This window comes from Periophthalmus magnuspinnatus, chromosome 12 (assembly GCF_009829125.3).
Source record: "Periophthalmus magnuspinnatus isolate fPerMag1 chromosome 12, fPerMag1.2.pri, whole genome shotgun sequence".
Classification (NCBI taxonomy): domain Eukaryota; kingdom Metazoa; phylum Chordata; class Actinopteri; order Gobiiformes; family Gobiidae; genus Periophthalmus; species Periophthalmus magnuspinnatus.
Window position 1 is genome coordinate 17,653,352 of NC_047137.1, and position 25,782 is coordinate 17,679,133.

At 41.1% G+C, this 25,782-nt stretch overlaps 1 protein-coding gene across 1 annotated transcript in view; it reads right to left on the bottom strand.

The window, feature by feature from the left end:
- The window catches only part of cacna1c (calcium channel, voltage-dependent, L type, alpha 1C subunit), a 316,373-nt gene that overhangs the window by 77,453 nt on the left and 213,138 nt on the right, over positions 1 to 25,782 (bottom strand). Inside the window, exons 11-12 of the mRNA XM_055225600.1 lie at positions 8,904 to 8,972; positions 3,398 to 3,488 (exon numbers count right to left, since the gene is read on the bottom strand). Of these exons, the coding sequence (XP_055081575.1) occupies positions 3,398 to 3,488; positions 8,904 to 8,972 (160 nt within the window). The remainder of the gene's footprint in view (positions 1 to 3,397; positions 3,489 to 8,903; positions 8,973 to 25,782) is intronic.

The following is a 25,782-nucleotide window of genomic DNA, read 5'->3' on the forward strand; positions in this document are numbered from 1 at the left end:
GCCAACGTGTCCCGGTGTACACACTCTTATCTTCAGAGCGGTGCCAGCTCCAGCCCCGAGCCAACGCTCGCTAACGGCTAATGGTTAACAGAGCGAGCGCTAACATTTAGGTCACTGCAGGTTTTCCATTTAAGGACGAGAGAGACGAGAGAGACGAGGGAGAGTGTGGACTGAGGACGAGGGAGAGTGTGGACGAGGGAGAGTGTGGACTGAGGACGAGGGAGAGTGTGGACGAGGGAGAGTGTGGACGAGGGAGAGTGTGGACTGAGGACGAGGGAGAGTGTGGACGAGGGACAGTGTGGACGAGGGAGAGTGTGGACGAGGGAGAGTGTGGACGAGGGAGAGTGTGGACGAGGGAGAGTGTGGACGAGGGAGAGTGTGGACTGAGGACGAGGGAGAGTGTGGATGAGGGAGACGGTGAATGAGGGAGAGTGTGGACGAGGGAGAGTGTGGCTCTGCTTCAGTTTAAAATGTCAAAACTACGAGATAAAATGAGATAAACTTTAATTTGTCTCAACGAAACATTTAAGGTAAAAGCAGAAGAAGAAGAAGAAGGAGAAGGAGAAGAAGAAGGAGAAGGAGAAGGAGAAGACCAAAACAGGAATAAACACGTCAGGGATTTATGAAGGTGATTTAATATATGTGGAGAAGAGGGAGGAGGAGGAGGAATAAAAGGAGAAGGAGAGGGGGGAGTAGGAGGAGGAAGAGGTACAGACGAAAGAGGAGGAGGGAGAGGAGGAAGAGGAGAAAGTGGAGAAGGAGAAGAGGAGGAAGAAGAGACGGGGAGAGGAGGGAGAAGAAGAAAGAGGAAAAAGAAAAGAGAAGAGGAAGAAAAGAAAGAGGAGAAGAGGAGAAAGAGGAAGAGGAGGAGGAGAAAGAGGAGGAGGACATATATATTTTTACATTCAAATCCTCAAAGTCTCCACTTTTTCCTTTGTCAAAAAATATTCAGTCGAGTCATTTCATTTTCGCTCTTTGCTCCATAGACCTGACTCTACTTCAGCTGTTCTGTTTTTACTATTTTAAACAGTTTAAAGAAAAAAATGTGCGCGTCGACTCCTTTTGTTTTTCTTCTTCCTGTTTATATTTCATGTTTATATAACTGCTTTTATATGTGACTCTGTTGCTATGACGACGAGTTGACGTAAAGTCTCTATTGGTCAGTTACTGGTCAGTTTTGGAGACTGAGACGCTGTTTTTTGGGACAGTCGCCCTGTGTCCAGAAAATCAAGAAACCACTCACACATTCACACATTCACACATTCACACATTCACACGGGATTCAAACCGCCAACCTCCGGATCAGTGCACAAACGCTCTACCGACTGAGCCACGGTCGCCCAGTTGCATTTATAAACAGTGAGAGCGAGAGATTTGCACTTAAACCGTAAACATTTTCTTTGACGAACCGTATTTACAGGGGCGTCAACAGACATTTGAGGGGCTGGGGGCAAGACGACTTATATGGGCCCCCCTAATGTAAATTAATGGGCAGAGGCTCCATTTTGGGCCCCCTAAAAATTTTTTTAAAAAAATTAAAAAAGTCCCGGTCAACTTCCCCACGCTTTCTTTTTACATCAAGTTAGAAGTAATAAGTTTTAGTTTTGTTCTTTAAATGTTAGATTCACTGCGTCAAATTTACGAAAACAAAACAAAACAGGAAAAGAAAAAAAAAACTGATTCGTTTCTACTTTTCCGCTAGCGACAGTGAGCTATGAGTTTATCACACTATTGTGCACGGATCGACCTTGTGTCTGTGAATGAAAATAAAGAACAGAAGCAGAGGGTGAGTCAGCCGTCGGTGCGCCCCCCGCAGGCCGGAGGACGTACTTCACCGCCACAGACATGAATGGGACAGAAGAGGAGACGGACGAGAGGTTTAGAGGTGATTCTGGACTCAAACACGACTATGACAGATGCCCCACTTCTTTAGGAAACAAAAGATAAAAAGTGAAACGGTTTTGTACGTCCTGTTTGGTGTTGTTAGAAATGTAAAGTTATAAGACAGAAACGTTTCATTTGTGTGTGAGATCGAAGGCACAAAAACATGCACCGGTTTCAGAAACACGACACATTAAAAACTGAACATTGTGTCTTCTGTTTGAATGTCCAAAAGTCCTCAAAATGGCGTCCGTAAGCGTGTTCCCATGATTTCTGTGAATTGGCACACCAGTCAAAAGCTTTTCAATATAATCTTAAATGAATGCTAATTTAAACACCTATAGAGCTGCTTGGCTAGTTCTGCTTCTCTGAAAACCCCCAGCGCCGCGCTTCCTGCTCCGTTCACAGCGTGTTGGAAATTAGCCGAGTTGCGCTAAAATTAATCAATATTTAAATATCAGGCGAGTTACGGATCAGTGATCACAGACGGCGTGTCAAGACCTTCGCTACGATGTAAATACTTCACCGCAGGAAACTTCTGTGTTTAGAGAAGTAGGGATTTGTGTCCTAAAGCTAATGCTAATGCTAACGTGAATTAAAATGAATCGGTGATGTTCAAATAGCGCTATAATCAACAATGAGTGATTTTGCACAGAAAAAACGATGGACTTGTCATTAGAAGATGGATTTTCATAAAGTTGTTTTGTTCTATTTTGAGATTTAGATTAGGTTAGCATTAGCGTTAGCATTGACGCACAAATACGCCGACAGGAGCAGCTGAGCCCGTCCATGGAAGTGGATCTCTCCTTCACTGTGGTTCTCCTCGAGGTTTCTTTTTCACACTGTTTTATTTTTTTTGTTTTTCATTGTCGAGGAGGAGCGTCTGACCACAGGGGGCGCTCTCAGACACGTCTCCATTTGTCTGTTTCTGTTTCATTGTTGATTTTGTAACTTTCTGTTGGTGAAATCAATTCTCATGTGATTTTGGGCTTTACAAAAATAAATTTAATTGAACTGAGGCGTCTCTCTCTGGCCTGGGAACACCTTGGGGTCCCACCGGAGGAGCTGGAGGACATGTCTGGGGTGAGGGAAGTCTGGGAGTCCTTGTTTAGCCCCGTTTGTACAGATGGATTTATTTTAGCAAGACTCGGCTAAATCCTCAGAGTGTGAAAAAAGAAGGAAGAGCAGCTCAGTACTTTTTCAGAGAATCAGAACGAACCGGGCGGCTCCGTGAAAAAGGGCGTACAGACTAAGGCACTTGATTAACCCCACAGTATCCGTTAGCTACCGTTAGCAATTTGTAGAAAATATAAATTACTAAACAACATTCAAATTAACAGCATTTCATTTGAGCAAAAACAAGTCTAGAATCTAAACATAACCAGTGTTGAACCAGGCTAATCTTCCTCGCGTAGTACAGGACATGCTAGCTAAACAGGTTCACAGCGGGATTAGCATGAAGCGCTAAGGAAGAGGAAGTAGCAGCGACGTTAGCCGCGTGGTTGGTTGTACTTACGCTAGCCTCGTACAGCACGCTTCGCCCTCCACGTCGGCTCCGGGGGCGTTGTCTGTGTTTACGGACTCGTTTTCGCTGGCGGGCATGCTCACTGCACGGAACAGAAGAGGCGGAACAAGAAAAAAGAAAAAAGAAAGAAAGAGAAAGAGAGAAAGATTAATTCACAAGAAAAAAAAACACGTGTGCAAATGTTTACGCTTCAGAAACGCACTGGAAACAAAACACTACGCAAGTTTCCATGACCTGAATTCAGAATGTCTGTTTTGTTTTAAAGCTGCATCATGGAACTTTCTGGTGGAGCATCCTCTACCTGCCCGTTGCCATGGAGATTTTACAGCATTAAATTTATATTCTGTCTCCACGGGGACGAGCAGGTGACGCCCACAGGTCAAGTTAATGGTCCGATCCGTGGAGGGGCGACTCCTACTCAAAGATAAAAATGTAATAAATGCAACTTCAGTTTAAAGACACACTGTGGAACATTCTGAGCAAAGTAATTACATCGCCATGGAGACCAGCAGGTGGCAGATCTTACACCAGAAAAGTTACATAGTGCATCTTTCAGTAGCTTTGACTTATTTAGATAGTTATTCAGGTCTAGATAGTCGGACTTTTTTTTTTTTTTTGGTTTTAAAAGCGCACTGCGGAACTTTTCTGCATTAGTCTCCATAGCGATGCCTGGAATGTTCCACAATATGTCAATTCAAGTCAAAAAACAGGGCCAAAATGTAATAAATTATTTTTCTAGACCAAGGTTTAGTTTTGTTTTCATCCTGGACAGTTTGTGCTGCTCACTAGCGCCTCACAGTGGCGACCTGATGCTGGTGGAGGCGGGACAACAGCGCCACCTGGAGTCCGACTTCTTCAGGACAGTGTCTCAGGTGTGTGACGGTAAAAAGACTCCAAACCAGGACGAGCAGGCCGGTAAACATCAGGTGTGCGGAAGTAAAAAGGCCCCCTCGTCCCGGTTCACCGGGACGAGGGGGCCTTTTTACTGCCGCACACCTGCAATAGCGTCCTGAAGAAGCTGGACTGCAGGTGGCGCTGTCGTCCCGCCTCCACCTGTGACCACTCAGCAGAAGAGCTACGGCGCTATTGAAATAACCGAATAGCGTATTGTTTGTTATCTTAGAGCTGTGTCGAGTTGGACTAGTGGCCACTCACTGGTACTACAACGAAATTTTTTTTTTTTTTTTGTGTCGATTTTTACCCATTTTCAGATCATAAACTTTTCCTCAGCTCAAAATCCACGTGTCGTCGTAAAAAACTCTTAAATCGTTAGCTTCGGCTACGCTCTACGTCCGCTCTAGCTAATCTCAAGCGCCGACTGGTTAGCGCGGTCACGTGGTACGACGAGAACGAGCGTGTGAGCGACGCGAACGAGCGCTAACGACGAAAAACAAACTAAACCTCAGTCTTAAAATAGAATCTATTAAAACATTTTTCAGAGGAGCAGATGGACAACAGCGGAAGGAAATGTGAAAGGTCAAAGGTCAAAGGTTCAAACTGATGGACGTTCTGAATTCAGGTCGTTTTCGTGATCGCTCTAGTTTCTATTAAAGAGGCAGAGGAACAGAAACACTCCTCGCTCCTCAGGGTCTGGAGCTAAACGACATTTTCAGATGATATTTGGTAAAGTAACTGAGCTGTTATTGTACAAACGCACAACAAGAAGAAATAAAATACGATTAATTACGATTGTTAATTCAAAATGGAGGTTCTCAACGCAATTTCAAGATGGCGGCTGAACTTAAAGTGGAACTAAACTGTGTGTGTCGGAGTTTTAAAAGGTCGTTCATCACACAAAACTGACCCTTTGTGAGATTTAATCCATGTTCTGACGCCGTTTCCTCCTCAAAAAACAGACCTGGAGTTGTGTTTTGTTTCATTGAGTCAAACAAAATGCAACGTTCCACCTTGTGATGTCATCAAGTGGTAGTTTTTTTTCACATTAACAGCTCCTTTTTTACCTTTAGTTCAGTCGAGATAAGCGGCAATTCCAGAGGTGAAACGATCCAATTGATTCTAGAAATGAAAATGTGTGGAGTTTAAAAACACAGCGGAGCACTTCCTGTATTAACACTTGATGACATCACAAGGTGGAACAGAGCGTTTTTTTCAGTTTGAGAGAAAAACTTTTGTGTAAATCTTAACGCACACTAGGTAAATTTGCTGCTTTCTGGTCCAAAACCTGCCTGAGTGTGTGTGTGTGTGTGTGTGTGCGCTGCCTCTAGTGGCAATTGTGTAATTTCAAGTACTACGTGACATCACACAGCACTAAACTGATTAAAGTCACGCGTTTTACTGATTACAAACGCCTGGTTGTAAGGGGCGGAGTTTGAAATGCGGATACCCGTTACCTGACCAATCACGCTGTTCCTTATACGTCCAGACTCCGCCCCTGCTCCAGACTCCGCCCACTTTATCAGCCGTGTTTGAACTATGGCTGTGGGTGGAGCTTATACGTTTAGTCCCACTTTAAAATCTACACATTTTAACCTGAAAGTACTAATTTGAAATACTTTTAGTGGATTTTAGGACTACGGTTACGTAATTTTGTTAAGTAGAAATGGTAAATATGAGATAAACGTTTAAATTTGATAAAAGTCGGTGTAAATGTGACGCTGCTCCTCTAACCCGCTCCTCGCTCCTCAAAGACGTCTGAACTAGTTTAACGACTAAATATAGAGAAAACCCACAAGACCCAAACACAAAGAGAGGAGGAGCGACAGGAGGAGGAATCAAAGAGAGGAGGAGCGACAGGAGGAGGAATCAAAGAGAGGAGGAGCGACAGGAGGAGGAATCAAAGAGAGGAGGAGCGACAGGAGGAGGAATCAAAGAGAGGAGGAGCGACAGAAGGAGGAAACAAACAGAGGAGGAGCGACAGGAGGAGGAAACAAACAGGAGGAGCGACAGGAGGAGGAAACAAAGAGAGGAGGAGCGACAGGAGGAGGAAACAAAGAGAGGAGGAGCGACAGGAGGAGGAAACAAACAGAGGAGGAGCGACAGAAGGAGGACTCAAAGAGAGGAGGAGCGACAGGAAGAGGAAACAAACAGAGGAGGAGCAACAGGAGGAGGAATCAAAGAGAGGAGGAGTGACAGGAGGAGGAATCAAAGAGAGGAGGAGCGACAGGAGGAGGAATCAAAGAGAGGAGGACCGACAGGAGGAGGAAACAAAGAGAGGAGGAGGAAACAAAGAGAGGAGGAGCGACAGGAGGAGGAAACAAAGAGAGGAGGAGCGACAGGAGGAGGAATCAACGAGAGGAGGAGCGACAGGAGGAGAGAGGATGGGTTCGTTTGGGTTTTTAATGAGTAAAAGCTCAAACTTTTCCCTCTAGTTTGTACTGTAGTAACATTACTCTTACTTCTGCAGTACTTTTCCCAAATACTTTTTTTTTTACCGTTACTTGAGTAATTTCTTGGACCACTACTTTGCACTTTTACTAAAATAAAATCATTTTCACGTAACATGACTTTTACTTCAGTACTTTTCCCACTCGTCTGTACTTCTACTTGAGTAATATAATGTTGAAGTAACGTTACTCAGTCGTACTTTTCCTTTTCCCTGTTACTTGAGTAATTTCTTGGACCACTACTTTGCACTTCTACTTGAGTAAAACTATTTTGAAGTAGTGTTACTCTTACTTTGGTAGTACTTTTCCAAATTACTCTTCTTTAAAATCGAAATAAATAAATAAACAAATAAATAAAATCGAAATAAATAAATAAAATCAAAATAAATAAAATCAAAATAAATAAATAAATAAAATTGAAATAAATAAAAAAATCGAAATAAATAAATAAATAAAAACAAAATTAAAAAAATTTAAAAAATTGAAATAAATAAATAAAATCAAAATAAATAAAATCAAAATAAATAAATAAAATCAAAATAAATAAATAAATAAATGAATAAAGTGCTGTATCTGATCGTGTGCAGTGACAAAAACATTTCCTCAAACACAAACCACAGATTCTGAAAAGTCAAACTCCAGATCAAATATTTCTACTGTGTAAAGTCAAAGCAGCAGTACCAGAGTTTGCAGGTAGGGGGAGTCTGGATAGAAAACAACACGAGAACAGCGTCTCACATTTAAAACACACGTTTATAAAACATTTGTGTGATATTTGTAATTGTCACGTTGAAGAATTGCGGCGTTTGTGCGTCCGCCGTCTCGTTGTTGTTGTCTATGTGAGTCAGGCAGGGCATTCGTTTAAAACCTACGAAAGAAACCGGGAATCTCAAACAGTCTCGTTGTCTCCTACAGTTTAGCTTCGTCTTTCCGGCGACGCAAAATTTTAAAGCGTCGACGGAAAGTGACGTGGAGCGGTGAGACGTTAGCGCTGAAGGGTAAAGTGAACACACAGTGAACAAATAGTCAGATACTTCAATCGAAATGTGGAAATACTCGTTAGAAAGACGAGTACGGGCTTTACCGCTCCAGCAGCCGATAAACGAGGGCTACGCTTCGGAATAACTACGCCTTAATTAGCGTAAAGAAAGCGCAAAGAGTTTAGTAAAGGTAATTATCGTCCCCGTCGTCTGCGTAAACTCCGTAAACTTTATAAAGACGTGGACTAAGTGAGCGTGACGTCATCGAGGCTAGCAGTTATAGCGGCTAATTTGGAGTCGATTTCCATATTAGGAATTCCGACTGCGAGTGTCATAGCAACCAAAGAGCCAATCCGGAGCGAGGTTGTTGAAGATAACGTCTCTTTCCCTTTTTGGAACGAGGCGACTTCAGTTTTGCGACGTCTATTTATTTACGCCGCCTGGCCAAAAAAAGTCGCCACCAAAAAAACGAAAAAAGGTCCCACACTCTAATATTTCGTCGGACCGTCTTCTAAAGAAAATTAAAATATTGTGCGATTATTGTAGCTAGCGAGTATTACATAACTTTAAGAAAATATACCTCGTTTTTCCCGTAGAAGAAGTGACGCGCGGTTCATGACGGGACATAGCAGCGCGCGAAGTCTGCTCGGACGCACGCTTCGCTCACGGCGGATCTCCACGGAAACGCAAAGCACATTTGTCGTTTCGCGTTCGTCGGGTGCGTGAAATATCAAACGTCGCGCCGGGAGTGACGTAAGTGTCCTTCAAACGCAGCCGACGAAGCGAGAAACCGACGAACCAAGACACGAGCGTCAAGGGCGAACCTGCGTCTTTCTTCGTAAACTCTTTCCTCGTGATGACTTGAGTCGCTCTTCGTGCTTTAAAGAGGCTAATTAAGGCGTAGTTGCTACAAAGCGTTGCCCGAATGCGTTTTAAAAAACTTAAAGGAGACAACGAGAGTAACTTTATAAACGTCAGAGCAGGACAAACCACTCCGCGGCCTCAACCCGGCGCAGGAGTGGTCCAAAAGATGCTTAAACGGGGAAGGAAAAGAGCAAAATGAAACCACTCTGGAGCGAAACTACGTCCAAAACGACAAAAAAAAAAGGGGGAGGAGCAATCCGCTGGAGGCATTTCTGCAATATGGATGATGGACCATGCAGACAGACGCACACGCCTTACGAAGAATGGCGGCGTTTTTCTTGACGGCGCCGCGGAGGGACTTAAAGCGGCGAGTCTTACCTGGAATAAAGAGGACGGCGGACGGGGTTAGTAAACACCACAGAAACATGAGACAAATGAGGTTTACGTCGCTCGAGCGGACGGTCACGCACACAAAAAACACAACTACTTTTACCTGAAGTGCGTTCGGCGAAAACCTGCACCTTTTTCCAAGTCTTTTACGTGTTTTTTTTAAAGCAGCCATGTTTGTTTTGGACGCGAACGGACCTCGCGTCTCTCTGATTGGTTAACCCGTCTGTCAATCACGCCCTCCGGAATCAGAGAGACACGACACGGCTCCGGATCCGCTCATTTTTTTTTGTAAAGTTTCGTCAAAGCGTTTGGTTCTGGCTGGACAGGTCAGGGATAAACCGTACAGAGACGTTAAACAGTTCCGCAGTTACGTTAGCATCGTTCTGCGGTATTTACGTATAAATTGTGGAGTATTGGTGTTGAGAAGTACCGTGTTTTCCGGAGTATAAGTCGCACCAGCCAAAAAATGCATAATAACGAAGAAAAAAAAACTATTTCACGTATAAGTCGCATCTGAGTATAAGTCGCACCCCCGGACAAACTATGAAAAAAGTGCGACTTATTGTTCGGAAAATACGGCAACGGAATACTTCTGATACTTTTCAAATTTGGGGACAGTACAGTTATTCTTCCATTTTGTGGTATTCAGAATCACTTTCCGTAAAATCAAATACGTTGTAGTACTTGGTGACGCCATTTTGGATTTCAAACTGCGCGACTTAAAGCGACAATATGGAAGTTTTATCCGTAGCAAATGTGAAACGTGTCCACTCCCGTCCAAAAAAGGAGGTGCATCACACGTTTACATCAGCGCTAAAGCGTCACTTACATATACGTCACATTTTGATCACTATAACGTTGTTCAATCACCCGAAACAAACCCGGAGTTGTTGTATTTAGCTTTGTTTATACATTAATCTGGCCTAGCTTTGAAAAATTTCCCCGGATTGTTGCGTCATAGGTAGAACTCCAGTGCATTTTCCGCACATCCATCATCGCCAAAATCATTCTGAGCAGCTCCGTCATCAAACTATGTTCACGTTTATTACATTAGCATGAAATTTAACCCACTGCTGCCACTAGATGGAGCCCTAACACCAAATCCCAGAGTAGCGAAGCATTATTTTAAGTTCTAAAACAGTAAAACGCCAAAGCGAATGTTCTCAAGAGCGGATTTAACGGCCAATAACAACACGAACAAATGTAAAATATGTGAATTAAAAGTCAAATATATTGTCTTTAAATAAATTCTTGTTATTTCAACCGAAGTCGGGGTTTCAACGATAGAATTTAGCTTTGTAAATCAAACTGTACCGATCAACCAATCAAATCGTACAAGCTTTACACACACACCTACACACACACGTACACCCCCACCTACACACACACACCCACACACACACACACACACACCCCCACACACACACAGTGATCATAACTGAAAACACAGAAAATCAATAGAACAGAATGGCACCCACTTGTCACTGTCACTTTTACCATTAGTCGTCATATAAGTGTGTGTGTGTGTGCGCGTAGGGGTGTGTATGTGTGTGTGTGTGTGCGTGCGGTCACTATTCCCATCTGTCCCGTGTCCTAGATCCCTCCGCTGTCACACTCGTACTTCCTGTCCCGCTCTCTCAGTCTTAATACCTCCGCTCGTCTTCACCTTCCTCCTCTGTTTATTCTTGGGTTGTGTGTTTGTTTGTGTGTGTGTGTGTGTTTGTGCGTCCGTGTGTGAGCAGGTATTCGTGACACTGTGGAGACCGAAATCCGTTAGTCACTTCGTACGGAGCAGAAATCAAACGCCCGTGAGGTCATTTTTTTCAGATTAAAAGTGAAGATGTGGGTTTAGGTTTAGGTTAATTAAAGAAATTCAACACAACGTCCCCACAAACGATAAAAACGCACGTGTGTTTATATGTTTATCGACCCAAGTGGGGACGGTTCACACACAGTCGTTTACGAGAGCCGAGATCGTTGAAGTGAGACATTGTTGAGTCTCGTTATGTTTATGTTTAAATTATCCTCTTAAGACCCAAATTCTTTCATGACTTTATTAATTTCTCTTTGTTTTTTGGGCTAATTGGACCTGACGAGAGTAAAAATAAACAATTACATTTTTACATTATGAGAAAAATGATGCCCACATATGAGGACATTCGTTTTAACAATGTTGATAAAACTTTTTGAGTAATTATCTGCTATATTATATTATCTATATTATCTGTTATAAAAATAACAAAAAAAATAGAGAAAATAAACAAGAAAACCCCTCAAAATAACAAAAATAAATAAATAAAAATAACTAAATAAAAAAAAAATCTCAAAATAGCTAAAAAACAAAAACAAAAACAAAAAAAAATGTAAAAAATAAAATAAAATCCTAGAATCATGTAGAGCGGGTTAATATGAACAAAGGAATAACTAAAAAAAAACAAAAACAAAAAACACAAAAAAAACTCAAAATAACAAAAAATGAATAAACTCAATTTAACTAAAAAGAAAAACTAAATAAACTAACAAAAAAATATGTATAAAATAAACTCTAAAGAAAAAAGAAAAAAGAACCCCAGGATCATGTAGAGCGGGTTAATACGAACATTTAAGACCAAGTTACAGAGAGAGGGGACACAGTTTTTCAACGTAAAGTCGATGGAGCAGGAAGTGCACACATGATCACTTCCTGTTTGGAATGTAGCAGCTAGCACGTTAGCTACGTCCATTTATATAAACAGTCTATGCCAGAGGTGCACAAACTTTTTCTTATCGAGAGCCACATCTCAAAACATATTTGAAGCGGAGAGCCACAGACGGTGATCAGTGCGGCGCTTTAAACACAGATCTGACTGAGCCGCTGTGCGTTTTTAAGACTTAAAACACATTAATTTTAGGTCTGTTTCACACTGCAATGTCATGTTTGAGGTTATAATTGTAGAAATAGTTTAAATTGCCGTTAAAAGTGCTGCTTATGATCAACTGGGCCGGTTCTGCAGGAGGCTAAGGGCCGATAAAAACCAGTCTGAGGCCCGCATTTCGCCCCCGGGCCGTAGTTTGGACACCTCTGGTCTATGGGTTAAGGTTAAATCAGCCGGTCAGTCAAAATATCTGTAGTATTTCTCTTGAATTTTTCTTAAGCGTCGGCTGTTAACGCGTTCAAATAAACAGTGGTAGAACTGATAATCGTGAGGCGTTTAACGGTTTATCCGACCGGCCAATCACAAAGCAGAACGAGCTCACGTCGCGGCACTGATAGACGCGTTTTCTGTGTTATGTTTGTTATGACTCGGGTTAAAAGTGCGATTGAGCTGCAGAAAAAAACAATTTACGTCTTTGTAACGTCCCCACGTGACACATTAGCCCAGCGGTGCGTTTGGCGTGTGTGTAAATCTGTGTGAAACGTCCCGAGCAGAGGACAAACTGCCCTCGTTTATCTTTCCTCCAGAGGACCATCCATCGAGGAGGAGACGCAGCAAGAAGAAGAGCCAGAGCTTTAAACGGCTCCTCCCAAACAAACAGATCAGACTCAGCGTGGATCAGATCAGTCTGTTTAAAATAATCATGTGACGTTAAAGAGATCGTGAAACTTTAATACTGACCGATACCAAAACTAGGATCGAAACGGCTCACTTTGAGCGGGAATCGATACTGAAAAAGTGACATTTACAGGATAGAAATGAACCTTTCCTGATGTGTGGGAGGGGACGTTTCTGCCAAAAAAAAAAAATAAAATAAAATAAAATAAAATATAATAATAATAATAATAATAAATATAATAATAAACATAATAATAGTCCTAATAATAATACTAATAATACTACTACTAATAATAATAAATTAAATAGTGGTAAAAATTAAATGATCAATAAAAATAATAATGGTAATAATACAAATAATCTGCCTAATGCCAGTGTGGGGTGGACCAAAGAGGTGCAGAACTCGGGGCAGATTTACAGTGTTTTATTTACAGTTAGTGAAATCACACAATAGTCCAGTAATCCAAAAAGAACAGGGTGCGAGCGAGAGCCCAGGGGCACGTCAGGGGGAGTTGAGACGGGAACAGGGAACCGCCGGGAGCGGGATGAAGACAGGACCGGGAACAGAACCAGAGGAAGCCGAGCCAGGATGGACAGGAGAGCGGGAGCCAGAACAGGAGACGTGGAGCAGCCGGGGTCCAGGATGAGACAAGGAGGTGAAGGTAAGGAGTTTGACTGAACAGGAGCAGGAGCGCGGAGTCAGGAGCGGAACCAGAGAGCCAGAGCTGGGAAGGTCAGGAGAACCGGAACGTTTGACACGCGGACGATCTGGCTCCGGTACAGTCTGCTCCTTGTCTTCACCTCCTTGTCCCGTCCTGGACTCCGGCTTGCTCCACGTCTCCAGCCCCGGCTCCCGTTCTTCGGACTGCTCCTGCTCGGTTACCTCTGGCTCCGTCCCCAATCCCGTCCTGCTGGTTGTTCCCTGTTCCTGTCTACGCTCTTCACGACGCATCCTCAGACTCTGACTCGCTCCCCGTCTCTTGCTGGTTTAATGAACTTTTGTTATTTATTGCACAAACTGTAAATAAACACTGTAAATCTGCCCCGAGTTCTGCACCTCTTTGGTCCGCCCGACACCAGCCACTACCACATAATCATCAAAAATAAGAATATACTACTACTAATAACAAAAAATAATAATAAATAAAAAACAACACATAACAATAACAAAAATAAGAAAAAAATAATAACCAAAAATGAAAAAAAATTATAAAAAATATACTACTACTACTACTACTAATAATAATAATAAATAAATAAATAAAAAACAACACAAAACAGCAACAATAACAAAATTAAGAAAAAATAACCAAAAATGAAAAAAATTATAATATACTACTACTACTACTAATAATAATAATAATAATAATAATCATAAATAAATAAACACATAACAGCAACAATAACAAAATTAAGAAAAAATAACCAAAAATGAAAAAAAAAAAATACTAATAATAAAAATAATCATAATTAAAGCCGCAAGCGGCATCGAACGGCCCTCGCGGGCCGTGCTTCGCACTCGGCCGACCCGGCACTCCCTGTGGGTGGCGCTAACGCGCCACTTGTCCCTTTTTTATTGCGACTTTGGGCTGCACTTGTCACCAAACAAGTCAAAACACATATGAAGTGCTGATGCACAAAATGCAAAAACATGGGTTTTCCAGGCATCGCCATGGCAACACCGTGCAAAATACACACTTGGCCCCGAGGACTTTTTTGACGGTGACGACCTGAAGAATCACTGTGCCAAATTTCACATTCCTCAATGAAGTGAATAAATCGTTATAAGACTTTGAAATGCATGAAAATTTGGAAATTTTCCCATTAGGATTACATGGGCGCTTTCGCGCATTGCCATGGCAACACGGTGCAAAAGACGACATAGGTCTGATTGACTTTATTGATTGGGATGACCCAATGGAATTGTGTGTCAAATTTGGTAACATTTGGGAAAACTAAATTTTCGGCCTTCAATACAAATTTATTAGATGTTCTGTAGGGGGCGCTATCGCGCCAAATTAGTTTCTGTCATAATGAGTAGCTTTAGGCCCGAAAGTTTTACAACTGATTTGAATTTGACCAAAATCGGACTTTGCATGCGCAAACGGGAGCAAATTTTGACTTTTGAAAATTGCAAAAATTCCGATGGAATTTTGCGGCTTTGCCGCACGGAAACCGTAAAAGGGATCATCATAAATTGGATAACTTTTGATGCCCCACTTGTCTAGATGATGTACAGTGATTTTCAGCCCTGCAGGTAAAGCGCCTTCAGAGGAGTTGACGAAAATGCGAGGTCAGCGAAAACGCTGACTCTGCATTTTAGAATTTTAAATCCAAGATGGTCGACTTCCGGTGCGTCAGGGGGCGTGGCCATAATAATCTTTTTTATTTGGCATCACTTGAAGAATGCGTGTACCAAATTTCGTGGCTCTACGCCAAAGTTGACGTCGGGACGTCTCCCATTGACGCAATGTATTTTGACTTTTGCAGGGGGCGCTGTCGCGCCATTCTTTTATGTCCAATGATGCACCACATAAAAAAATAAATTTTTCAGCAGACCTGAATTTTGGGCAAAATTTGGTGAGTTTTTGAAAATGTTCAGGGGGTCAAATTACTGCTCAAAGAGCAGAAGAAAGAAATAAAAAAAATAAAAATAATTAAAACTGCAAGCAGTGATAAAGGCCCTCGCCACCCCTTGCGACCGCGGGGTACACGCCACCGCGGAGATCCTGCCTTTCGTTCCCGCTTACATGGCCCCTCCCCCCAAAATCAGCGTCTCAGTAATACTACTCCATTCATTCCAATGAGACCATTTATGACATTGTCACGCCTGAACGGTTGGAAATAGGGGTATGTCTTCATTGGCTTTTTTGTTCAGTATGATGAGAGGAATATGTGTACCAAATTTCAATGGTCTATGACAAAGTAATTATTTTTCATCCCAGTTAACCAAAACCTATGTATTTCAATGAGAAATGTCAGACGTTGCCATGGCAACACCTTTGAAAATAGAGATATGGTTTCTTTGACTTTTTTGTTCAGTATAGCAATAGCAAAGTCCATGGCAAATTTCAAATGTTTGTGACAAAGTAATTTTTTTACGTGCCATTTAAAATTTCAAGGGGGCGCTGTGGAGCTATGTAATATTTGACATGTGAATTGCATGTCTATGCACTCAGATGAATATTTTGAACAAAACGTATATTAATGCCGGGAATTAGGACACTGCATGTTTGAGTTACGGGCCATTTAAAACTTCAAAAAACATACTTTTTCTTTGCAGGCTGGCCACACCCATATTTTATAATTTAGGAAAATCCAAAAGAGTTCCCTATAATCCCACATGGGTTTAGTTTATTTTTACCAATTTGTAAGTTTCTTGAAAGAAAATCCAAGGCACCAAAAATACAAATGTGAGAGGTAAAATTTGGGAAAAATGGGGTTCCGCCCACAATGGCCGACTTCCTGTAGGGTTTAGGGTGGGGCCATAATAATTTTTTACTTGTCTTGACATGTTCTATGTCTGTACCAAATTTCATTTGTCTACGATGAAAAAGGTCTCTCATTGCCGCAATGTATTTCAAATTTTGAGGTGGCGCTATTGAGTCATTTTGTTACGTTAATTTTTTTGCGACATGAAAATACAAAATTTTTTGCTAATCTTGAATTTTAGGCCATAGTTTGATGAATGTAGAGCATCTATTTAGTCTACAACAAAGTCCAGTACTCTGAACCCCATTCATTTCAATGACACATTTATTTTGTTACCACGGTAACATAGTTGAAAATAGAGGTATGTTGTCATTGGCTTTTTTGTTCAGTTTGCCAAGCCAAATGTTCATGTCGAATTTCAAATGTTTACGTCAAAGTAATTTTTTTGGTACAATTCAAAATGTCAAGGGGGCGCTGTGGAGCAATATCATGTCTGACCGATGTAAATTGTATATGTATGTGTTCAGATCCACATTTTGAAAAAAAATGTATATTAATGCCAGGAAATAGGACACTGCATGTGTGAGTTATGTGCAATTTATTACTTCAAAATTTTGCTTTTTTATTTGCAGGCTGGCCACACTCACATTTTATGATGTAGAAAAATCCAAGACAGTTCCCTATAATCCCATATGGGTCTAGTTCATTTTGACCAATGTGCAAGTTTTTTGAATGAAAATCCAAGGCGCAAAAAATCCAAATATGAGAGGTAAAATTTTGAAAAAATTGGGTTCCGCCCACAATGGTCGACTTCCTGTAGGGTTTAGGGTGGGGTCATAATATAATTTTTTACTTGTATTGACATGTTCTATTTTTGTCCCAAATTTCATTTGTCTACGATGAAAAAGGTCTCTCATTGCCGTAATGTATTTCAAATTTTGAGGTGGCGCTATTGAGTCATTTTGATACGTAAATTTTTTTGAACATCAAAACACAACATTTTTTCCTAATCTTGAATTTTAGGCCATACTTTGATGAGTGTAGAGCATCTATTTATTCTACAACAAAGTCCAGTACTCTGAACCCCATTCATTTCAATGACACATTTATTATGTTACCACGGCAACATAGTTTAAAATAGAGGTATGTTCTCATTGGCTTTTTTGTTCAGTTTGCCAAGCCAAATGTCCATGCCAAATTTCAGATGTTTATGTCAAAGTAATTTTTTTGGTACAATTCAAAAGTTCAAGGGGGCGCTGTGGAGCAGAAAAAAATCTGACATATGTAAATTGTATATCATTTTGTGTAGATCAAGATTTTAAACAAAATGTATATTAATGCCGGGAAATAGAACACTGCATGTGTGAGTGATGCACATTTTAACACTTCAAATTATTGATTTTTTTTTTGCAGGCTGGCCACACCCACATTTTATGATGTAGAAAAATCAAAGGCAGCTCCGTATAATCCCACATGGGTCTAGTTCATTTTGACCAATTTGCATGTTTCTTGAATGAAAATCCAAGGCGCAAAAAATCCAAATGTGAGAGGTAAAATTTTGAAAAAATGGGGTTCCGCCCACAATGGCCGACTTCCTGTAGGGTTTAGGGTGGGGTCATAATATAATTTTTTTCTTGTCTTGACATGTTCTATGTTTGTACCAAATTTCATTTGTCTACGATGAAAAAGGTCTCTCATTGCCGTAATGTATTTCAAATTTTGAGGTGGCGCTATTGAGTCATTTTGACACATTAATTTTTTTCCACATGAAAATACTACTTGTTTTGCCAATCTTGAATTTTAGGCCATAGTTTGATGAGTGTAGAGCATCTATTTAGTCTACAACAAAGTCCAGTACTCTGAACCCCATTCATTTCAATGACACATTTATTATGTTACCACGGTGACATAGTTGCAGACAGAGGTATGTTTTCATTGGCTTTTTTGTTCAGTTTGCCAAGCCAAATGTCCATGCCAAATTTCAGATGTTTACGTCAAAGTAATTTTTTTGGTCCAATTCAAAAGTTCAAGGGGGCGCTGTGGAGCAGAAAAAAATCTGACATATGTAAATTGTATATCATTTTGTGTAGATAAAGATTTTAAACAAAATGTATATTAATGCCGGGAAATAGGACACTGCATGTGTGAGTGATGCACATTTTAACACTTCAAATTATTGATTTTTTTTTTGCAGGCTGGCCACACCCACATTTTATGATGTAGAAAAATCAAAGGCAGCTCCCTATAATCCCACATGGGTCTAGTTCATTTTGACCAATTTGCATGTTTCTTGAATGAAAATCCAAGGCGCAAAAAATCCAAATGTGAGAGGTAAAATTTTGAAAAAATGGGGTTCCGCCCACAATGGCCGACTTCCTGTAGGGTTTAGGGTGGGGTCATAATATAATTTTTTACTTGTCTTGACATGTTCTATGTTTGTACCAAATTTCATTTGTCTACGATGAAAAAGGTCTCTCATTGACGTAATGCATTTTGATTTTTGAGGTGGCGCTAATGAGTCATTTTGAAAGAATAATTTTTTTGAACATCAAAATAATAAATTTTTCACCAAACTTGAATTTTGGGTCCAATAAATTTGAGTTTTCGTTAACGTTCAGGGGGTCAAAAATGACTTCAAAGCGGTAAGTATAATAATAATAATAATAATAATAATTAAAACTGCAAGCAGTGATAAAGGCCCTCGCCACCCCTTGCGACCGCGGGGTACACGCCACCGCGGAGATCCTGCGTTTCGTTCCCGCTTACATCGCCCCTCCCCCCAAAATCAGCGTCTGAGTAATGCTACTCCATTCACTCCAATGAGACCATTTATCACATTTTCACTCCTGCACGGTTGGAAATAAAGGTATGTCTTCATTGGCTTTTTTGTTTAGTATGATGAGAGGAATATGTGTACCAAATGTCAATGGTCTATGACAAAGTAATCATTTTTCATCCCAGTTATCTAAAACCCATGTATTTCAATGAGAAATGTCAGGCGTTGCCATGGCAACACCTTTGAAAATACAGGTATGGTGTCATTGACTTTTTTGTTCAGTATAGCAATAGGGATGTCCATGCCAAATTTCAAATGTTTATGTCAAAGTAATTTTTTTGGTCCAATTCAAAAGTTCAAGGGGGCGCTGTGGAGCAATTTATTGTCTGACCAGTGTAAATTGTATATCTATGTGTTCAGATCAACAGTTTGAATAAAAAAGTATATTCCTGCCGGGACATAGGACACTAACTGTGTGAGTTACACGCATTTAAATCCTTTAAAAAACATCTTTTTTCTTTGCAGGCTGGCCACACCCATATTTTTTAACTTTGAAAATTACAAAAGAGTTGCTTATAATCCCACATGGGTGTAGTTCATTTTGACCAATTTTCATGTTTCTCGAATGAAAATTCGAGGCGTAAAAAATTCAAATGTGAGAGGTAAAATTTTGGAAAAATTGGGTTCTGCCCGCAATGGCCGACTTCCTGTAGGGTTTAGGGTGGGGTCATAATATAATTTTTTTCTTGTCTTGACATGTTCTATGTTTGTACCAAATTTCATTTGTCTACGATGAAAAAGGTCTCTCATTGCCGTAATGTATTTCAAATTTTGAGGTAGCGCTATTGGGTCATTTTGATACATTAATTTTTTTCCACATGAAAATACAACTTGTTTTGCCAATCTTGAATTTTAGGCCATAGTTTGATGAGTGTAGAGCATCTATTTAGTCTACAACAAAGTCCAGTACTCTGAACCCCATTCATTTCAATGACACATTTATTATGTTACCACGGTAACATAGTTGCAGACAGAGGTATGTTCTCATTGGCTTTTTTGTTCAGTTTGCCAAGCCAAATGTCCATGTCAAATTTCAGATGTTTACGTCAAAGTAATTTTTTTGGTCCTATTCAAAAGTTCAAGGGGGCGCTGTGGAGCAGAAAAAAATCTGACATATGTAAATTGTATATCATTTTGTGTAGATCAAGATTTTAAACAAAATGTATATTAATGCCGGGAAATAGGACACTGCATGTGTGAGTGATGAACATTTTAACACTTCAAATTATTGATTTTTTTTTGCAGGCTGGCCACACCCACATTTTATGATGTAGAAAAATCAAAGACAGCTCTCTATAATGCCACTTGGGTCTAGTTTATTTTGACCAATTTGCATGTTTCTTGAATGAAAATCCAAGGCGCAAAAAATCCAAATGTGAGAGGTAAAATTTTGAAAAAATGGGGTTCCGCCCACAATGGCTGACTTCCTGTAGGGTTTAGGGTGGGGTCATAATATAATTTTTTACTTGTCTTCACATGTTCTATGTTTGTACCAAATTTCATTTGTCTACGATGAAAAAGGTCTCTCATTGACGTAATGCATTTTGATTTTTGAGGTGGCGCTAATGAGTCATTTTGAAAGAATAATTTTTTTGAACATCAAAATAATAAATTTTTCACCAAACTTGAATTTTGGGTTCAATAAATTTGAGTTTTCGTTAACGTTCAGAGGGTCAAAAATGACTTCAAAGCGGTAAGTATAATAATAATAATAATAATAATAATAATAATGGAAACGCATTTTCCACCCATTATTTTTCTCCTAAACCATAACAGCTACAGTCATGTGACTTTCTCACATTGTGCCCCATCACAAATAAGGCCCTTGTGAATTTTTTCACACGTCCACGACAAATCGATTGTCTTCTATGAATTTTTGAAAATGAAGTTTCAAGAGGGCGCTAGAGAGCCATTTTGTGAGAGAGTGCCTTGATTTGCATACCATTGCGTTCAGCTCACAAATGTGCATAAACGCTGTATTAGCATTTTCCCAACAAAAAATGTGTGAAAGACAAATATTTTTTTGAAATATTCCAAAATTTGCGATTTTGTTGAAAATTCACCCTGACCATATTCAAAGTCATAATCAAAATATAATTGATAATCTTTAATCACACATGGGTTTAGTGGGATTTGGACAATTTTGAAGTGTTTGTGATGAAAACTGTGCGAGAAAATGTCCTGAATGCGAGGGTGTGCACTTTTGTCGTTCTTGGGTTTGATCCAATATGGCCGACGTCCTGTACATTTTAGGGCGGGGCCATAATATCATTTTTGTCATGTCCTGACATGTACTATTTTTTGATGTGAGTTTCGGATTTTTACGTCGACTTTTTTCCGAGTCGGGCTCCCATTGGCCCCATGAAAATCAAAGTTTGAGGTGGCGCTACCGAGTCGTCTTTCGTTATTTTTTCTCGGGGTCTTTTGTGACAATTAGAGCTCGTCGAGATCTAATTTTTGACACCACTCACTGCCATGTCGGGGCGTGTTTACTACTTGATTTTTGCCATTTTCCGGGTTCCGGACGCGGTTTTAATGAGTCCCTCGCCGGGACGGAGTCCCAGGCTCGGGCCTAATAATGGAAATTTTTTTTCCACCCATTATTTTTCTCCTAAACCATAACAGCTACAGTCATGTGACTTTCTCACATTGTGCCCCATCACAAATAAGGCCCCTGTGATTTTTTTCACACGTCCACGTCAAAGCGTTTGTCTTCTACGAATTTTTGAAAATGAAATTTGAAGAGGGCGCTAGAGAGCCATTTTGTGAGAGAGTGCCTTGATTTGCATATCATTGCGTTCAGCTCATAAATGTGCATAATTGCTGTATTAGCGTTTTCCCAACAAAAAATGTGTGAAAGAGAAATATTTTTTTGAAATATTCCAAAAATTATGATTTTGTTGAAAATTCACCCTGACCACACCCAAAGTCATAATCAAAATGTAATTGATAATCTTTAATCACACATGTGTTTAGTGAGATTTGGCCAAATTTGACGTGTTTGTGATGAAAACTGGGCGAGAAAATGTCCTGAATGCGAGGGTGTGCACTTTTGTCGTTCCCGGGTTTGATCCAATATGGCCGACGTCCTGTACATTTTAGGGCGGGGCCATAATATCATTTTTGTCATGTCCCGAAATGCACTATTTTTTTATGTGAGTTTCGGATTTTTACGTTGACTTTTTTACGAGTCGGGCTCCCATTGGCCCCATGAAAATCAAAGTTTGAGGTGGCGCTACCGAGTCATCTTTCGTTATTTTTTCTCGGGGTCTTTTGTGACAATTAGAGCTCGTCGAGTTCTAATTTTTGACACCACTCACTGCCATGTCGGGGCGTGTTTACTACTTGATTTTTGCCATTTTCCGGGTTTCGGACGCGGTTTTAATGAGTCCCTCGCCGGGACGGAGTCCCAGGCTCGGGCCTAATTAAAGCCGCAAGCGGCATCGAACGGCCCTCGCGGGCCGTGCTTCGCACTCGGCCGACCCGGCACTCCCTGTGGGTGGCGCTGACGCGCCACTTGTCCCTTCTTTTTTGGGGCTCTGGACTCCATTTGGCACCAAACAAGTGAAAAGACATTGGAAGTGCTGATGCACAAAATGGCAAAATTTGGGTTTTTCCAGGCATCGCCATGGCAACACCGTGCAAAATACAAACTTGGCCCCTCGGACTTTTTTGACGGGGACGACCTGAAGAATCACTGTGCCAAATTTTATGTCCGTCTTTGACGGTAATAAGTCGTTATAAGACTTTGAAATGGACGACAATTTGGAAATTTTCCCATTAGGATAACATGGGCACTTTCGCGCATCACCATGGCAACCCAGTGAAAAATATGACTTGGGTCTGATTGACTTTTTTAATCAGGATGACATGAGGAGTCATGGTGCCAAATTTCACATTATTCCATGAAACTAATATTTTTCCCATAAATGGGAAAAATTTGGAGTTTTCCCATTAGGATAACATTGGCAGTTTGGCGCATCGCCATGGCAACACGGTGCAAAAAAACACATGGGTGTGATTGACTTTATTGATTGGGATGACCCAATGGAATTTTGTGTCAAATTTGGTAACATTTGGGAAAACTAAATTTTCGGCCTTCCATACAAATTTATTAGATGTTCTGTAGGGGGCGCTATCGCGCCAATTTAATTTCTGTCATAATGAGCCACTTTAGGCCGGAAAGTTTTACAACTGATTTGAATTTGAGCCAAATCGGACTTTGCATGCGCAAACGGGAGCAAATTTTGACTTTTGAAAATTGCAAAAATTCCGATGGAATTTTGCGGCTTCGCCGCATGGAAACCGTAATAGGGATCATCATAAATTGGATAACTTTTGATGCCCCACTTGTCTAGATGATGTACAGTGATTTTCAGCTCTGCAGGTGAAGCGCCTTCAGAGGAGTTGACGAAAATGCGAGGTCAGCGAAAACGCTGACTTTGCATTTTGGAATTTTCAATCCAAGATGGCCGACTTCCGGTATGTCAGGGGGCGTGGCCATAATAATCTTTTTTGTTTGGCATCACTTGAAGAATGCGTGTACCAAATTTCGTGGCTCTACGCCAAAGTTGACGTCGGGACGTCTCCCATTGACGCAATGTATTTTGACTTTTGCAGGGGGCGCTGTCGCGCCATTTTTTTATGCCCAATGATGCACCATATAAAAAAATAAATTTTTCGCCAGACCTGAATTTTGGGCAAAATTTGGTGAGTTTTTGAAAATGTTCAGGGGGTCAAATTACTGCTCAAAGAGCAGAAGAAAGAAATAAAAAAAAAAAAAAAAAAAAATAATAATATTTTTAGCAAAAACAATATATCCGATAACATTAGAAACACATATTATACGTTTTTTGAAAGCTCTCGACCTTCCCCACATCACCGTGGGGTCAATGGCGAATGACGAGCGCTAACGCGCTCGTCATTCGCCATGGCGTCGGGGTCCGCCATTGACCTCCCATTGACTTCCATTCATTTTAGCAGTAACAAGTATGGCCCATGCCTGCGGCATGGGGGCTTGGATAGGGCTCGATGTCAGGAGTGTGTTTGGGGACATTAGCGCTTTGCGCTGCGTCAGCGTCAACATTGAGTCAATGGGCTTCGCCCATTGACTCAATGTTGACGCTGACATGCTAGCAAGAACAAATATGGATGTCCCATGCCTACGGCATGGGTTGGTAGGACACAGGAGTCTGTGCAGGGGGCGATGGGGGACGACTCCTCCTATTGACTCCTGTTAACGCATGTCAGCGTCAACATCGAGTCAATGGGCTTCGCCCATTGACTCGATGTTGACGCTGACATGCTAGCAACAACAAATATGAAAACCCATGCCTACGGCATGGGTTGCTAGGACACAGGAGTCTGTGCAAGGTCGCGGTGCTGCCACGAAGTTGCGCGCTTCGCGCGCAACTTCGTGAAGACAGTCTGCAACGATGAGTGCTTCGCACTCATCGTTGCGGAAGCAATAGGCCCTACGCCCTGTAGGGGCTCGGGCCTAATTAAAGCCGCAAGCGGCATCGAACGGCCCTCGCGGGCCGTGCTTCGCACTCGGCCGACCCGGCACTCCCTGTGGGTGGCGCTAACGCGCCACTTGTCCCTTCTTTATTGCGGCTTTGGGCTGCACTTGTCACCAAACAAGTCAAAACACATGTGAAGTGCTGATGCACAAAATGCAAAAACATGGGTTTTCCAGGCATCGCCATGGCAACACAGTGCAAAATACAAACTTGGCCCCTTGGACTTTTTTGACGGGGACAACATGAAGAATCACCGTGCCAAATTTTGTGTTCGTCGTTGACGATAATAAGTCGTTATTAGACTTTGAAATGTACGAAAATGTGGAAATTTTCCCATTAGGATAACATGGGCGCTTTCGCGCATCACCATGGCAACCCAGTGAAAAATATGACTTGGGTCTGATTGACTTTTTTAATCAGGATGACATGAGGAGTCATGGTGCCAAATTTCACATTATTTCATGAAACTAATATTTTTCCCATGAATGGGAAAAATTGGGAGTTTTCCCATTAGGATAACATTGGCAATTTGGTGCATCGCCATGGCAACACGGAGCAAAAACACACATGGGTCTGATTGACTTTATTGTTTGGAATGACCCAATGGAATTTCATGTCAAATTTGGTAACATTTGGAAAAACTAAAATTTCGGCCCTCCATACAAATATATTAGATGTTCTGTAGGGGGCGCTATCGCGCCAATTTACTTTCTGTCGTAATGAGTAGCTTTAGGTTGGAAAGTTTTAAAACTGATTCAAATTTGACCAAAATCGGACTTTGCATGTGCAAACGGGAGCAAATTCTGACTTTTGAAAATTGCAAAAATTCCGATGGAATTTTGCGGCTTCGCCGCACGGAAACCATAAAAGGGATCATCATGAATTGGATAACTTTTGATGCCCCACTTGTCTAGATGATGTATAGTGATTTTCAGCCCTGTAGGTGAAGCGCCTTCAGAGGAGTTGATTAAAATGCAACGTCAGCGAAAACGCTGACTCGGCATTTTGGAATTTTCAATCCATGATGGCCGACGTCTGGTGCGTCAGGGGGCGTGGCCATAATAATATTTTTTGTTTGGCATCACTTGAAGAATGCGTGTACCGAATTTCGGGGCGCTACGGCAAAGTTGACGTCCAGACGTCTCCCATTGACGCAATGTATTTTGACTTTTGCAGGGGGCGCTGTCGCGCCATTTTTTTATGCCCAATGATGCAACACATAAAAAAATAAATTTTTCAGCAGACCTGAATTTTGGGCAAAATTTTGTGAGTTTTTGAATATGTTCAGGGGGTCAAATTACTGCTCAAAGAGCAGAAGAAGAAGAATAAAAATAAAAATAATAATATTTTTAGCAAAAACAATATATCCGATAACATTAGAATGACATATTATACGTTTTTTGAAAGCTCTCGACTTTCCCCACGTCACCGTGGGGTCAATGGCGAATGACGAGCGCTAACGCGCTCGTCATTCGCCA